Source organism: Dendrobates tinctorius, unplaced genomic scaffold (genome assembly GCF_039654945.1).
Source record: "Dendrobates tinctorius isolate UK_male_01 unplaced genomic scaffold, ASM3965494v1 ptg000014l, whole genome shotgun sequence".
Lineage (NCBI taxonomy): Eukaryota > Metazoa > Chordata > Amphibia > Anura > Dendrobatidae > Dendrobates > Dendrobates tinctorius.
The window spans coordinates 30102522-30120072 of record NW_027361682.1 but is presented as its reverse complement, the minus strand read 5'-3'; the positions used below and the strand labels follow the sequence as shown (position 1 = coordinate 30120072).

Here is a 17551-nt window from a genome sequence, read left to right as displayed (position 1 = left end):
ACGTTTACTGGACAAGTTCTGTTAGCCACAGTGCCACATAGTTCAGTCACGTTTACTGAACAAGTTCTGTCAGTCACAGTGCCACATAGTTCAGTCACGTTTACTGGACAAGTTCTGTCAGTCACAGTGCCACATAGTTCAGTCACGTTTACTGGACAAGTTCTGTCAGTCACAGTGCCACATAGTTCAGTCACGTTTACTGGACAAGTTCTGTCAGTCACAGTGCCACATAGTTCAGTCACGTTTACTGGACAAGTTCTGTCAGTCACAATGCCACATAGCTCAGTCACGTTTACTGAACAAGTTCTGTCAGTCACAGTGCCACATAGTTCAGTCACGTTTACTGGACAAGTTCTGTCAGTCACAGTGCCACATAGTTCAGTCATGTTTACTGGACAAGTTCTGTCAGTCACAGTGCCACATAGTTCAGTCACGTTTACTGGACAAGTTCTGTCAGTCACAGTGCCACATAGTTCAGTCACGTTTACTGGACAAGTTCTGTCAGTCACAGTGCCACATAGTTCAGTCACGTTTACTGGACAAGTTCTGTCAGTCACAGTACCACATAGTTCAGTCACGTTTACTGGACAAGTTCTGTCAGTCACAATGCCACATAGCTCAGTCACGTTTACTGAACAAGTTCTGTCAGTCACAATGCCACATAGCTCAGTCACGTTTACTGAACAAGTTCTGTCAGTCACAGTGCCACATAGTTCAGTCACGTTTACTGGACAAGTTCTGTCAGTCACAGTGCCACATAGTTCAGTCACGTTTACTGGACAAGTTCTGTCAGTCACAGTGCCACATAGTTCAGTCACGTTTACTGGACAAGTTCTGTCAGTCACAGTGCCACATAGTTCAGTCACGTTTACTGGACAAGTTCTGTCAGTCACAGTACCACATAGTTCAGTCACGTTTACTGGACAAGTTCTGTCAGTCACAGTGCCACATAGTTTAGTCACATTTACTGGACAAGTTCTGTCAGTCACAGTGCCACATAGTTCAGTCACGTTTACTGAACAAGTTTTACCTGGAAAATCCTGTGTATTCATTGCATTATTCTTAAATCTTCAAAAATAAACTACATACATATTCTAGAATACCTGATGCCTTAGAATTGGGCCACCATCTTGTTATATATAAAAGCGATCAAAGGCTTATTATGGTACTATGAGCTGATTGGTGCCACGGACAGAGAATAGTATACAAAGTACTAAATATATAATAACATCAGCAGCATCTATCCTGCTTGTCAGTGGTTTTCACTTTTTCTCTAAACTGTAAATTAGAAATGGAGTGCACTGGATAAATCGTGAAGTCAGGGACTTCCCACTGAAAACCTCAATCAGCTTCTCCCTAGATTGAGCTGGCTGATAACAGGGAGCAATTTATAGACTGTCTATTGCTAGTCTTCTTGCCACCACTAGAGGGCAGTAATTACAATGATACATACTGATCTGTCCATTGTAGCAGCCCCCGACCAGGATGTGGGAGTCCTTGGGGTTGTATTCCAGGCTGACCAGCGGTGATACGGGCTTCAGGGTCAGCTCCGGCTTGTTTGGGTTCTCTGCACGATAGGGGGGGCATGAGCAGATATGAGAAGCGTGTTCAGTTGGCATTACAGGCTGTTGATCTACTCATCTGTATGAATGAAACTTTCCTCACCGATGTCCCAGATATACGAGTCGTAGCTCATGTCTTTGGGGGCTCTCTGGAACTCCAGACAGGAGTATGCCACCGCCAGCTTCCTGCCGCCATCAGGGTGCCAGGAGAGATGTGTGGCCGTACGCTTGATCTCATTGGGGTCTCTGTAGAATGATCAATTATATCAGTCATATATATTTTGTATATATTGATGATCTACAGCAGTGGTCTCCAACCTGTGACTACAACCCCCAGCATGCTCTCACTGCTGCAGGCCAGGTATTGTAGTTTCACCACTGATAAAGAGCTGCAGATCAATGATCAGGAGAAGAAAAACTGTCCAGGATTAGGAAAAAACACAGCTGCTTTCTAACAGAAACAGCGCCGCCCCTGTCCACAGGTTTTGTCTGGTATTGCAGCCCAGCTCCATTGACATGAACTGCAATACCAAACATAACCTGTAAACTGCTAGGGGCAGTCACAGAAGTAATTTTCTATGGCCCCCATTCTAATGTATCCACTCCCTAATACTAATGGCTTCGCTGATCAGAGTGGTCTGCAGCCCAATGGGTTAAGACTTCCTTGCCCCAGCCCCCTCCACCTCGTCTATTAGCGGAGCTAATACCTGAACACATTAATGGTCTTGGCAGAAGGCGCCTCGTCCATCCCTTCCAGCTCCTCCTCTTCTTCGAAGTACTCCTCGTAAATATTGATGGCGTTGTTCTGCTTGATGCAGTGCTCCATCACCTGGGACGACAAGATAACACCAGCCGAGCCATAAATCAGGACCCGTGGCTCTCCGGCCCACCGCTCCTCATAACCACAGAGCCAGATGATTAGAGGTGGATTTCTTGTTATGTCAGCTACAACAATAGTGTTTTTGGGAAACGCCTCACTTACTCTAAAAGTATCAGTTTTATGGGACCACTTAAATGGGCTTCCTGCTTACATGAACAGTTAGCTATCCACCGGACCCCCATTAATCCCTTGTGTCCTTCGTTCATTCCTGGCCAGGAGAAGCTGAGTGGAGCAGCTGTCGCGCACGCCCATTAGTCAGTGCCATAGACTTTGTATGGAGAGGCACAGTGCTATGGTAACCCCCCATAATGCTTGCGGACTGAGGGGGGGGCATGTAACAAGGAGGAAGCCCAGTGGTGGAACCCCCATCAATCTAGAAAAATATCACCTTATAGAAGCCAAAGCACTTGCCCAAAAGTGGTCCACCCATATCGATGTGTCATATTAGTGGGGTCACCTCTGTTACTCATCGCCTAGACAGCATGATTGTAGGGTACCGATGGGTTATCATGGCTGCCTGGAGCCCAATGAACGACTTAGGCCGGGGTCACACTAATCGACGCAAAATACGGTCCGTAGTTTACATGCGTAATACGGATGAATGACCCCTAAATAGTGATCCGTATGTCATCCGTAAGCAAGGTGTGGTCGCGTATTTTGCGCATGTCTGCATCCGTATGTAATCTGTATGGCATCCGTATGCAATCCGTATGGCGAGATTTTCTCGCCGCCTTGCAAAATGGACATATAATGGAGCCCTATGATAGGGTTTCTAACAGAAACTAAATAATAGATATACACACATAGAATGCATATATATATATATATATATATATATATATACACACACACACAAGTCATTGAGACAAACATATATATATATATATATATATATATATATATGTATATATATATATATATATATATATATATATATATTTATTTATATTTCACAGAGTTCTTCATAGCAGAATAGCCGCTAATTAAATTTCCGGCTTCTATCAAATCATTCCCCAACCCGACATGAAATGACACATGGTTTACATTCAGTAAAGCATTTCATTTCATGTGTTTGTATATGTCCCTGACTAATAATTAGATGAGGGTTTGAGTGCAATATTTGGGAGTTGTAGTTGTTATTTTAAGGGGTTAATTCGTTGTAAAAAAAAATGCGTGGGCTTCCCATTGCCCTGTAGCGGTGGCGAATGGGTTAATCTAACAAAGGGTTAATGTCATTTTACAATCGAATGGTGACATTAACCCTTTGTTAGATTAACCCACTCGCCACCACTATAGGGCAATGGGAAGCCCATGCATTTTTTAACAACGAATTAACCCCATAAAATAACAACTACAACTCCCAAATTTTGCACACAAACCCTCATCTAATTATTAGTCAGAGACATATTAAAAAACATGAAATGAAATGCTTTACTGAATGTAAACCATGTGTCATTTCATGTCGGGTTGGGGAATGATTTGATAGAAGCCGGAAATTTAATTAGCGGCTATTCTGCTATGAAGAACTCTGTGAAATATATATATGTTTGTCACAATGACATGTATATATATATATGTATGCATTCTATGTGTATATATCTATTCTTTCGTTTATTAAACCTGTCAGTGTGAGTTTACTGTATAGCGCACTGAATTGCCGGCTTTTCTAAAAGACACCGGGTGCGTATTTCTCGCAAGTCACACATGTGGCCTGTGTGTAATACGTATTTTTAGCGCACCCATAGACTTTCATTGGCGTACTACGGCCGTAGTACGCTGACAATCGCAGCATGCTGCGATTGGCACGGACCGTAGAATACGCCCGAGAAATATACGGCTGTTGGGAGCAAACCCATAGAGAATAATTTGTCCGTGTCTAATGCGTGCTTTTAACGCCTCTCACTCGTCCGTATTCCTCGCCAGTGTGACCCCGGCCTTAATAGGAGAATAGGAGAACGCTGACAGCAAGATAAACTGCAAGTCAACGACGGGACTAAAAAAAAAAAAGAAAAAAGTTATAAAAAGAAATGCTAAAATAAAAAAACAAAACAAAAAAATATATATACATATACTGTATATACTAAAACATGAAAAGCCAAAGAATAAAAAAAAATAATCTATCATTAGTATTTCAATGATCAAAACTATTAAAATAATGTATTATTTATCCGACACAGAACATGGTATAAAAAAAATATTCCGTAATTGTGGATGTTTCCTGTTCTAACAACAATGGAATAAAGGGTGACCACACTGACATTAGTAAAAAAAAAAAGTGAACATAAAAACAACAAAAAGATCTGTTAAGTGTTTAAGCTTGAAAAAGAAGATAAACATAAAAAACCTATTCAGGTGGAAAAATAAGAGTTCTGGCTACTGGAAGGTGGAGAATGGAAACAAAAAGATAAAACCTAAAAGAGGCTGTAGCAGATGAGCCCTCATTAAAGGGGTTCTCCTGGAACAGGAAGAAAGAAGTAACGGAAGGATCTCCTTACACTGCCCAGCTGAGTGATGGTGGTGACATAATGGTCGTCCTTCTCCACTTTCTTCCTGTAACGGGTGGTCTGTTCCATTTCTTGGGGGTTAATATCTTTTGGCCAGCCGCCTTCCATGTGGTTAACCCCTCGCGTCTCCATCTCAAACCTTTCTGTGTTCACCTATGGATAGTGATAGAGAAAGAAGGTCAGTCTGGTCCATCTGGAGGTCTTCATCCAATATCCACCATAGTTCAGAAGGCGAAGATGTTACAAGTGGGGATCGCTGAGAGGACTGCGGCGCTCCTCTACATAATAATCCCATGGATATTACTGGGAAAAGGTCATGATGGGACTTGCAGTCCACTCCACTCCTTCCACAGACTCCTTTCACTTCTATAAGCGAGGTAATGAGCATGCAAGACCATCCCTCCATTCACTTCTATGCGAGTGATAGTGTGCATATGTGACCACCCCTTCCATCCACCTCTATGGCAGTGATAGTGCACATGTGCGACCACCTCCTCCATTCACTTGTAAGGGAGTGAGAATGTGCATGTGTGATTACCCCTTCCATTCACTTCTATGGGAGTGATAGTGCGCATGTGCGACCATCCCTTCCATTCACTTCTATGGGAGTGACAGTGCGCATGTGCAACCATCCCCTCCATTCACTTCTATGGGAGTGACAGTGTGCATATGCGACCACCCCTTCACTCACCTCTATGGGAATGAGAGTGCGCTCATGTGACCACCCCTCATTCCCTTCTATGGAAGTGATTGTGTGCATGTGCGACAACCACTCTATTTATTCTATAGGAGTGATAGAGTGCATGTGCAACCACCCCCTCCACTCACTTCCATGGGAGTAATAGTGTGCATGCGCAACCACGTCCTCCATTCACTTCTAAGGAAGTGATTGTGCACATGTGTGACCACCCCATCCATTTACTTCTATGGGAGTGATAGTGCACGTGTGATTACCTCCTCCATTCCATTCTATGGAAGTGATAGTGTGCATGTGCAACCACCTCCTCCATTCACTTCTATGGGAGTGATAGTGCGTCTGTGTGACCACCCCCTCCATTTACTTCTATGGGAGTCATAGTGCACATGTGTGACCACCCCCTCCATTTACTTCTATGTGAGACATGTGACCCCCATTGTCAGAACTGTTGTGACCCCCCCCCGATCATACATTTATCAACTATCTTGTGATAAATGTTATACCCCTTTAAGACCTCTCAATAGTTGAGTGATGACCTGATCCCTTTCTGTACGAAAATGCAAATGTGCTCTCCTCCAGAAGCCAACAGTCTAGTGCGCCACCTACAGGTAGCAGCTCCTTAAAGACTCCTGGATCCACAAGGTGGATCGGACCTGTCTGGAGCCTAAAAGAAGATGAAGGACGTGTCGAGGGATGACGCTTCTCCTGGAGACCCCCTCATGACCACTGCATGTTGGGGTCCTTCTTTATTAATTAAACCTATCTATATATTAGAGGGACCAAAAACTTTGAAAGAAAACCCCCAAGAACCTAAGAGGAACATGCAAATGTGGCCCCTGGTTGGGTTTGGACCTCCATGCTTAGCTGCTGTGTCTTTACTAGGGGTCCAGCCTGCCTTCACCATAGAAGTGACTGCACCGCCCCACAATAATCTCAGTGTGGGCAAACAGAAAAATGATCGCTCGGAGAGATCTGCCAACTACGGGAAGTGTCGGCAGCGTAATTAGTGGCAACTACTTAATAAGAGGGACATGATTAACCTATTAGCATTGCTAATGAGCGTTTAGTGGGATTATTTTTGCCAATGAATTACGTTGCGCTCGGCTTGATTTATGCCCGTCACGCTGTAATCTCATCCCCCTGGCATTGGATGAAGTAAGGCGGCCAGCTGCTGTGGTGGCATCCAGGGGAAACTGCGCTGATGTATGGTGGCTGGGGTTAGTTATGTGTGTATCTGGCAGAAGTCATATACTCTGTGATCTGATCCTGGCATAACACTGAGCACCTACAGCCCATCTGTGGCACGTCACATCTCCTTGTAGTCTTCAGATGGGCACAAGAAGGGGGTGACAAAAGTGAGGAGCGGAGGGTGAAGCATGGGAGCAGAGAAGTGTGGGTACATTAGGTATCATGGCTCACACTGATATGGCTTCCACCACATAGAGGCTGGCACTACTATACTGACACCAAGTCTGGACCTAGAACAAAGCCACCAGGCTAGCAATAATATACCGGGATAAAGGCACTATATAGGCAATGGGGATGGCAGTATTATATAAACACTATAGCTGGCATTAAAGATAGTACTGTTATCTAGTCCCTAGGGCTGACACTATTGTATGAGCACCAGGGCTGAGACCTTAACACACACACTGAGCAGTATTATTATATGGGCACTATGGTTGTTACTATTATATGGGCACTACAGTGGTATTATTATATGAGCACTATAGCGGTATTATTATATGAGCAATATAGTGGTATTATTACACACATGGTCAAAATTGTTGGCACCCCTCGTTTACTGTCAGAAAAACCCACAATGGTGACAGAAATGACTTGAATCTGACAAATGTAATAATAAATCAAAAATCGATGACAATGAACAAATGAAAGTCAGACATTGCTTTTCAACCATGCTTCCACAGAATAGAAAAAAAAAAAAATAAAACTCATGATATAGGCCTGGACAGAAATGATGGAACCCTTAACTTAGTATTTTGTTGCACAACCTTTTGAGGCAATCACTGCAATCAAACAATTCCTGTAACTATCAATGAGACTTCTGCGCCTCTTGACACGTATTTTGGCCCACTCCTCAAGAGCAAACTGCTCCAGTTGTCTCGTGTTTGAAGGTTGCCTTTTCCAGATGGCATGTTTCAGCTCTTTCCAAAGATGTTCAATAGGATTTAGGTCAGGGCTCATAGAAGGCCACTTCAGAATAGTCCCATGTTTTCCTCTTAGCCATTTTTGGGTGTTTTTAGCTGTATGTTTTGGGTCATTATCCTGTTGCAAGACCCATGACCTGAGACTGAGACCAAGCTTTCTGACACTGGGAAGCACATTTCTCTCTAGAATCCTTTGATAGTCTTCAGATTTCATTGTACCCTGCACAGATTGTAGACATCCTGTGCCAAATGCAGCAAAGCATCTCCAGAACATAACAGAGCCTCCTCCATGTTTCACAGTAGAGACAGTGTTCTTTTCTTGATATACTTCATTTTTCCGTCTGTGAACATAGAGCTGATGTGCCTTGCCAAAAAGTCACATTTTTGTCTCATCTGTCTATAGAACATTCTCCCAGAAGCTTTGTGGTTTGTCAACATATAGTTTGGCAAATTCCAGTCTGGCTTTTTATGATTTTTTTCAGCAATGGTGTCCTCCATGGTCGTCTTCCATGAAGTCCACTTTGGCTCATACAACGACGGATGGTGCGATCTGACACTGATGTTCCTTGAGCTTGAAGTTCACCTTTAATCTGTTTAGAAGTTTTTCTGGGCTTTTTTGATACCAATCGTATTATCCGTCTCTTTGATTTGTCATCAATTTTCCTCCTGCTGCCACGTCCAGGGAGGTCGGCTACAGTCCCATGGAGCTTACATTTCTGAATAATATGTGCAACTGTAGTCACAGGAACATCAAGCTGCTTGGAGATGGTCTTATAACTTTTACCTTTAACATGTTTGTCTATAATTTTCTATCTAATCTCCTGAGACAACTCTTTCCTTCGCTTCCTCTGGTCCATGTTGAGTGTGATACACACCATGTCACCAAACAGCCCAGTGAGTATCTGTAGCCCTCTATACAGGCCCACTCACTGATTCCAAGACTGTAGACACCTGTGATGCTAATTAGTGGACACACCTTGATTTAACATGTCCCTTTTGTCACATTATTTTCAGGGGTATCATCATTTCTGTCCAGGCCTATTTCATGAGTTTTATATTTTTTTTTACATTCTGTGGAAGCCTGGTTGAAAAGCAATGTCTGACTTTCAATTGTTCCAATTGTTTATTTTTATATATTTTTTTTATTTATTATTACTTTTGTCAGATTCAAGTTATTTTTGTCACCATTGTGGGGTTTTCTGTCATTAAACGAGGGGTACCAACAATTTTGACCACGTATGTATATGGGCGCTATTGTGGTATCATATGGGCACTATAGTGGTATTACTTTATGGGCACTATAGCAGTATTATTATATTGACACTATAGCGATATTATTATATTGGCACTATAGCGGTATTATATGGGCACTTGGGAAGGCAATATTATATGGGCATTATGGCTGGTACTGCTATATGGCACTATGGTTATCGCTAAATTGGCACACTGGCTGGTACTATTATTTGGTAATCACTATATGGTAATCACTAAATCTCCGTTTACACCTTCGGCCTCGGACAGCTCATAGAATCTCATGGCTTTCAGTATCATCTCTATGCTGATGACACACAGATCTACATCTCTGGACCAGATATCACCTCCCTACTAAACAGAATCCCTCAATGTCTGTCTGCTTTTTCATCCTTCTTCTCCGCTAGATTTCTAAAACTTAATATGGACAAAACAGAATTAATCATCTTTCACCCATCTCACGTGACCCCCCCAACGGACCTATCCATTAAAGTAAATGGCTGCCCACTCTCTCCAGTCCCACAAGCTCGCTGCCTCGGGGTTATCCTTGACACTGATCTCTCTTTCAAACCACATATCCAAGCCCTTTCCGCTTCCTGCCGATTTCACGGATCCATACATTCCTCAACCAAAAATCTGCAAAAACCCTAGTCCATGCCCTCATCATCTCCCGCCTTGACTACTGCAACCTCCTGCTCTGTGGCCTCCCCTCTAACACTCTCGCACCCCTCCAATCTATTCTTAACTCTGCTGCCCGACTAATCCACCTGTCCCCCCGCTATTCCCCGGCCTCTCCCCTCTGTCAATCCCTGCACTGGCTCCCCATTACCCAAAAACTCCAGTTCAAAACCCTAACCATGACATACAAAGCCATCCACAACCTGAGTCGTCCGTACATCTGTGACCTAGTCTCCCGGTACTTACCTGCACGAAACCTCCGATCCTCACAAGGTCTCTTTCTCTACTCCCCTCTTATCTCCTCTTCCCACAATCGCATACAAGATTTCTCCCGCGCATCCCCTCTACTCTGGAACTCTCTACCACAACACATCAGACTCTTGCCTACCATGGAAACCTTCAAAAAGAACTTGAAGACCTACCTCTTCCGACAAGCCTACAACTTGCAGTAACCACAGATCCACCAAACCGCTGCACGACCAGCTCTACCCTCACCTACTGTATCCTCACACATCCCGTTGTAGATTGTGAGCCCTCGCGAGCAGGGTCCTCTCTCATCCTGTGCCAGTCGTGACTTGTAGTGTTTAAGAGTACTGTACTTGTATGTATTATGTATACCCCTCCTCACATGTAAAGTGCCATGGAATAAATTGCGCAATAATAATAAATAATAATAATAATATGGGCACTTAGGATAGGAATATTATAAAGGCCCTGATGCTTCATTATTACATAGGCTCTAGGGCTGTGGGTACTAATACTATTACAGTGGCACCATGGTGGGAATATTATAGGATTGCTTTGTCTGGTACTAATATGTCTGTGACTCGGATGCTGTTGCCAATTTGATTAATTATGTACAATTATTTTTTTACGCCGACTCCTAAGTTCATACGTCCCATGGCACCAGGGATGACTCCAAGGACTCCTGTAGGTAGGTCCTCTGATGTGTACTAAATGTAAGAGTGTCCTGCACATACTGAAGGGATGTAGAGATGTATCACGTATCAGCAGTGACACCTGCTGGCTTACAGTAGTATGACACCATGTAAATCAGAAACGCTCAGTCTTTGGATCCCACTCCTACGTTACCTCGTGTTCAGACATGTCGTGGGCGCACTGGATGCCTATGTCACATGGGTTCCTCTCTATAAAGTTCAGAGCCTGCGAGGGGTCGGGCAGTATATCCACGTGCAGTTCTGCTGGGCGATCTGAAAAGTTGCATTGCCGGCCAAATTCACTGCGTTTCCGCGTGTAGACGTATACGATCTCCATAGTGCCTGGAAGGAAGGAAAGCAGATATACAGGTGCTTCTCACAAAATTAGAATATCATCAAAGAGTTAATTTATTTCAGTTCATAAATACAAAAAGTAAAACTCATATTATATAGAGTCATTACAAGCAGAGTGATCTATTTCATGTGTTTATTTCTGATGATTATGGCTTATAGCCAATGAAAACCCAAAAGTCATTATCTCAGTAAATTAGAATAATTTATAATAGCAGCTTAAAAAATGCTTTAATAATCCAAAATGTTGGCCTACTGAAATGTATGTCGGGGCTCCTTTTGCATCAATGCGGCGTGGCATGGAGACGATCAGCCTGTGGCACTGCTGAGGGGTTATGGAAGCCCAGGTTGCTTTGATAGCAGCCTTCAGCTCATCTGCATTGTTGGGTCTGGTGTCTCATCTTCCTCTTGACAATACTCCATAGATTCTCTATGGATTTAAGGTCAGGCGAGATTGCTGGCCAATCAAGCACAGTGATACTGTTGTTTGTAAACCAGGTATTGGTACTTTTGGGAGTGTGGACAGGTGCCAAGTCCTGCTGGAGAATGATATTTCCATCTCCAAAAGCTTGTCGGCAGAGGGAAGCATTAAGTGCTCTAAAATTTCCTGGTAGGAGGCTGTGCTGACTTTGGTCTTGATAAAACACAGTGGACCTACACCAGCAGATGACTTGGCTCCCCAAACCATCACGGATTGTGGAAACTTCACACTAGACCTCAAGCAGCTTGGATTGTGGCCTCTCCACTCTTCCTTCAGACTCTGGGACCTTGATTTCCAAATGAAATGCAAAATTTACATTCATCTGAAAACAACACCTTGGACCATTGAGCAACAGTCCAGTTCTTTTTCTCCTTGGCCCGGATAAGACGCTTCTGGCGTTGTCTATTGGTCATGAGTGGCTTGACACAAGGAATGCGACACTTGTAGCCCATGTCCTGGATACGTCTGCGTGTGGTGGCTCTTGAAGCAATGACCCCAGCAGCAGTCCACGCCTTGTGACTTTCCCCCAAATTTTTGAATGGCCTTTTCTTAACAATCCTTTCAAGGCTGTGGTTATCCCGGTTGCTTGTGCACCTTTTTCTACCACACTCTTTCCTTCCACTCAACTTTCCATTAATATGCTTGGATACAGCTCTCTGTGAACAGCCAGCTTCTTTAGCAATGACCTTTTGTGGCTTACCCTCCTTGTGGTGTGTGTCAATGACTGCCTTCTGGACATCTGCCAAGTCTGCAGTCTTCCCCATGATTGTGGAGCCTACTGAAACAGACTAGGGGACCTTTTCAACCCCTTTCTGACCTTGGATGCAATAGTACGTCCAAGGTCAGATCCCCCGCTTTGATGAGGGCTCCAGCGGTGAGCCCGCATCAAAGCTGGGACATGTCAGCTGTCTTAAAAAGCTGACATGTGCCCGCAATAGGCGCAGGTGGAATCGTGATCCACCGACGCCTACTAACTAGTTAAATGCTGCTCTCAAACGTTGACAGCGGCATTTAACAAGCTCATCCAGCTGTTGGGTCGTAAATACGCGCATTGTTGACCCCCGTCACGTGATCGGGGGTCAGCGATGTGTTGGCATAAAAACCAGAGGTCTCCTTGAGACCTCTATGGTTGTTGAAGCCGGATTGCTATGAGAGCCACCAGATGGTCGGCGCTCATAGCAATGCAGTAATTCTGCTACATATAGGCGATCTAATCATGGCCTATATAGAACACCACACATAAAGGAAAACAGGGGAAAACCAGCAGCAGCAATCACACAGTGATATCTGCAGACCCAGTGGTATCTACAGCTGATAACCCCACAGACTATATAATTATAATTGTTAGGACAGTCAAATCACTGAACACAGCACAACACACAAGAACACATTGATAAGTCCTGAATGTAAAAATATATATATACTTTATTTTATAAATAAAGGTACTTGAGGTATTTTAAAAGTAGCAAAGCATCAGTGTTTTATAATATAAAAATATACATAAGAGGGCAGTACTATCCATTTCATAAGGGCATATTATTGCAGTAAATGGTGCTGAAACACGTGTTGGGGAGGGCGGCTGTCCAGAGCAGGTGCAGTGTAGCTTGTAAGTTATACCTTATACTTACCATACTCTGATGTCTACTGCTGTTTTCAGAAATTTTCCTGGTCCATGACATAAACTATGCATATACTGACACCTATTGGTGCTATTGGGTATTATTCATGTGGTATATCTATGCAGTGACACATATGGTGTTCACTATTTTTGCACTAATATTGCACTTTAATACCTATATATTTTTTGCACTTTATATTTTTTGCACCTATATATTTTTTGCACTTTATATACGTTTTCTTATTTGAATAATTATGATGTACACCTATAGGGAATTGATATACAATTTTTACTAATTTGTATGCACCTTACTTATGAATATATATTATTATTTTGGTTTTTAAAAAATTTTTTTTTTTTCACTGTTGAGATATACAGTATATATTTGTTAGCACCATTTACTGCAATAATATGCCCTTATGAAATGGATAGTACTGCCCTCTTATGTATATTTTTATATTATAAAACACTGATGCTTTGCTACTTTTAAAATACCTCAAGTACCTTTATTTATAAAATAATAAAGTATATATATATATTTTTACATTCAGGACTTATGGCCAATGTGTTCTTGTGTGCTGTGCTGTCATCGCCTATATGTAGCAGAGGCGATTGAGTTATGAGGCTATTGAAGCATGCCAAAAGTAAAAAAAAAATGTTTAAAAATATGAAAAAAATAAAAAAATAAAAGTTTAAATCACCCCCTTTCAAAATAAAACAATAAAAAAAAATCACAGATACACATATTATGTATCGCCGCGTTCAGAATCGCCCAATCAATACAAAAAAAGGATTAACCCGATCGCTAAACAACGTAGTGGTAAAAGAAAAATCAAAACGCCAGAATTACTGTTTTTTGGTTGCCGCGACATTGCATTAAAATGCAATAACGGGCGATCAAAAGATTGTATCTGCACATAAATGGTATCCTTAAATATGTCAGCTCAGCACGCAAAAAATAAGCCCTCACCCAACCCCACATCACGAAAAATGGAGATGGTACGAGTATCGGAAAATGCTGCATTGTTTTGTTTTTTTTTCTATTTTGTTTTTTGGCAAACTTTAGAATTTTTTTCCACCACTTACATAAAAGAGAACCTAGTGATGTTTGGTGTCTATGAACTCGTAATGACCTGGAGAATCATAATAGCAGGTCAGATTTAGCATTTAGTGAACCTAGCAAAAAAGCCAAACAAAAAACAAGTGTGGGATGGCACTTTTTTTTGCAATTTCAACACTCTTGGAATTTTTTTTCCCGTTTTCGAGTACATGACATGTTAAAACCAATGATGTCTTTCTAAAATAAAACTCGTCCCGCAAAAAATAAGCCCTCACACGGCCATATTGATGGAAAAATAATAAAGTTATGGCTCTGCGAAGAAGGGGAGCGGAAAATGAAAACGCAAAGCCGAAAAAAGCTGGGGTCATTAAGGGGTTAAACGCCAAGGAAGCCTTTGCAGGTGTTTTTGTTAATTATTATAATTTACTGAGACAATGACGTTTGGGTTTTCATTGGCTGTAAGCCATAATCAGCAACACGTGAAATAGATCACTCTGTCTGTAATGACCCTATATAATATATGAGTTTCACTTGTTGTAGTGAAGAACTGAAATAAATTAACTCTTTGATGATATTCTAATTTGGGGGGAAGCACGTGTACATCACCACCGTGAGAAAAATCCACATATACAACAGCACCACCGCGTTATAAAAACATACATATGGTGACAATAAAAACTACAGTCAGTACTGGAAAAAAACACAAGCCCAGATATCACGCTATGAGCCAAAAAATAAAAAATTGAAGTGAAGATGGGAACATGGCGCGTGTATAAATCTTGAGGCAGCCCCCCTTCCCCCCAATTTAATGACTAAGATCACAGCACGGTGGGATCTGCACAGGAGCCGATCATACGATCGATGGGTCTGGCAGTGACCGTGTGATTGTCGCAATCATTTCCCAGTTGCCGCCTATGTCACCATGTTTCTACCTATAGAGCATGACCCTCCAAACACAAGAAGTAGCCAGAGGCTAACAACTACATCAACCAGCATAAAGGGCTTGCTGCGACTTCTAGTTCCACAATGCAAAACGCATTTTGCAGAGGTTCTGACCCCAGAAATCAGCAGCTAATTAGATAAACGAGTCATTAATACTCCGCAATAGCCATTACCTCCGCTCTACTAGGTATTATGTTCCCAGGGCGACCCACGAAGTAGTTGTTTACGGTCTCCTAGCAACGGAAACACCGGAATTAGCTTTAGACCGAATGGCGCATGCTCACAATACACTTCCGCTCTCATAAGCGCCATTTTGAAGGAGGGCCGTCGGGAATGTGTACTTTTCAAAACGGAAGCAAAACGTAAAGAATAACCCAAAAAATTGGCAGGGAATAGAGGCGTTATAGAATGGGATTTATGAGTTACAACTTTGTTGCGTCTTCAACGTGTGGGGTTTTTGCAGGTGTAGTTCTACATATAAACGCTAGATGGCAACAGATCTGCATTCATTTTTGGGGATTACTTTAAAATGGAAGGATTATCAGATTTGGGGACAGTTTTATTTTGGGAATAGATTTAGGAGACGTTTTAAAATAATTGCCAGGAATAGTAAAGGATTAGATCATTCTGTATAATATGAGCATGCTGCGACGTCTCAAAGTGTCTCATTATAAATACTGTATCTGCAAAGGTAGCTCCGATGTTAAGACACAGAGCACCACAGCTCTGATAGAAAAGTGTCAGTACACGCAGACCATCACAGCTATTATAGGACGGTGTTAGGACAAGCAGAGCATCACAGCTACGATAGAAAGGTGTCAGGACACAGAGAGCATCACAGCTATGATAGATAGGTGTCAGAACACACAGAGCGTCACAGCTATGATAGGAAGGTGTCAGAAAACACAGAGCGTCACAGCTGTGATAGAAAGTTGTCAGGCCACAAAATATCGAAGCTATGATAGTGAGTTGTCAGGACGCAAAACATCGCAGATTTGAAAGAAAGGCATCAGGACACAGAGCTTCGCAGCTATGATAGAAAGGTGTCAGAACACAGAGCATCGCAGCTATGATAGAAAGGTGTCAGAACACAGAGCATCGCAGCTATAATAGAAAGGTGTCAGACACAGAGAATCGCAGCTATGACAGAAAGGTGTCATCACACGCAGAGCATCACAGCTATGATAGGATGGTGTTAGGACACGCAGAGCATCGCAGCTATAATAGAAAGGTGTCAGAATACAGAGAATCGCAGCTATGACAGAAAGGTGTCATCACACGCAGAGCATCACAGCTATGATAGGATGGTGTTAGGACACGCAGAGCATCGCAGCCATGATAGAAAGCTGTCAGAATACAGAGCATCACAGCTATGATAGAAAGGTGTCAGGACACAAAATATCGAAGCTATGATAGTGTTGTCAGGGCACAAAACATCGCAGATTTGACAGAAAGGCATCAGGACACAGAGCATCGCAAATAAGATAGGAAGGTGTCAAAACACACATCACAGCTATGGTAGAAAAGTATCAGGACACGCAGGGCATCACAGCTATGATAGAAAGGTGTCAGAACAGGCAGAGCATCACAGCAATGACAGACCTCCAGAATTTGAGGGTCTGCCTTCCCCTCTATATCCGTCCCCCCTGCCATTTATCTGCTCCCTAGTTGATGACTTGGTTCTTCATTTTGCCTCCAGTCCCACAGCCTGTCACAACCAATTAGCTCTCTCTTATGATGAGACGCCGCTGCCCCCGGGCACTCGGGTCCTGGGTCTATTTGCTTTGGTTCACTCCCATTTTCTTCTGTTGTTCTTGCTGCAGAATTGGTAGAACTGGAGACATACAGAGAAGAGTCTGCTAATGGAAGGTTTAGAAATACTCGGTAATTAAAGACAAGCAAGGTGGAGGTGTGCTGAAAGAATGAAAGTCTTTATTGTATCGTAGAGTAGAATTTGTGATTTACATATACACTACTCACAAAGTTAGGGATATTTGGCTTTCGGGTGAAATTTATGGAAAACTTAAAAAGTTGACACTACAGCGATATTATATCACGACAGTAGGGCATTTAAGTAGAGGCACGTAATGGTGATTTCATCATTTAAATCAATTTACTGAAGCAAAATCCAGCAGTGGTGGGTACAACCCCCAAAAAAACGACAATGTCTCAATAACTTGTCCTGTGCCTTGAGCATTAATTACAGCCTGACGAGTACGTCTCATGCCGGTCACAATTGGGTTATTTCAGTTGTGGCCAAAAGTATTGACACCCCTGCAATTCTGTCAGATAATACTCAGCTTCTTCCTGAAAATGATTGCAAACACAAATTCTTTGGTATTATCTTCATTTAATTTGTCTTAAATGAAAAAACACAAAAAGAATTGTCCTAAAGCCAAATTGGATATAATTCCACACCAA

The 17551-nt window shown here is 42.5% G+C and overlaps 1 protein-coding gene across 2 annotated transcripts in view; it reads right to left on the bottom strand.

Annotated features, from left to right (window-relative positions):
- The window catches only part of DNAI2 (dynein axonemal intermediate chain 2), a 30959-nt gene extending 15533 nt beyond the window's left edge, over positions 1-15426 (bottom strand). For both annotated transcript variants that reach the window (XM_073560391.1, XM_073560381.1), the window contains exons 1-6: positions 15304-15426; positions 10833-11020; positions 4938-5099; positions 2270-2391; positions 1666-1808; positions 1454-1567 (exon numbers count right to left, since the gene is read on the bottom strand). In XM_073560391.1, the coding sequence (XP_073416492.1) occupies positions 1454-1567; positions 1666-1808; positions 2270-2391; positions 4938-5099; positions 10833-11015 (724 nt within the window). In that variant the 5' untranslated portion in view covers positions 11016-11020; positions 15304-15426. The remainder of the gene's footprint in view (positions 1-1453; positions 1568-1665; positions 1809-2269; positions 2392-4937; positions 5100-10832; positions 11021-15303) is intronic.
- Positions 15427-17551: the final 2125 nt, after the last annotated feature.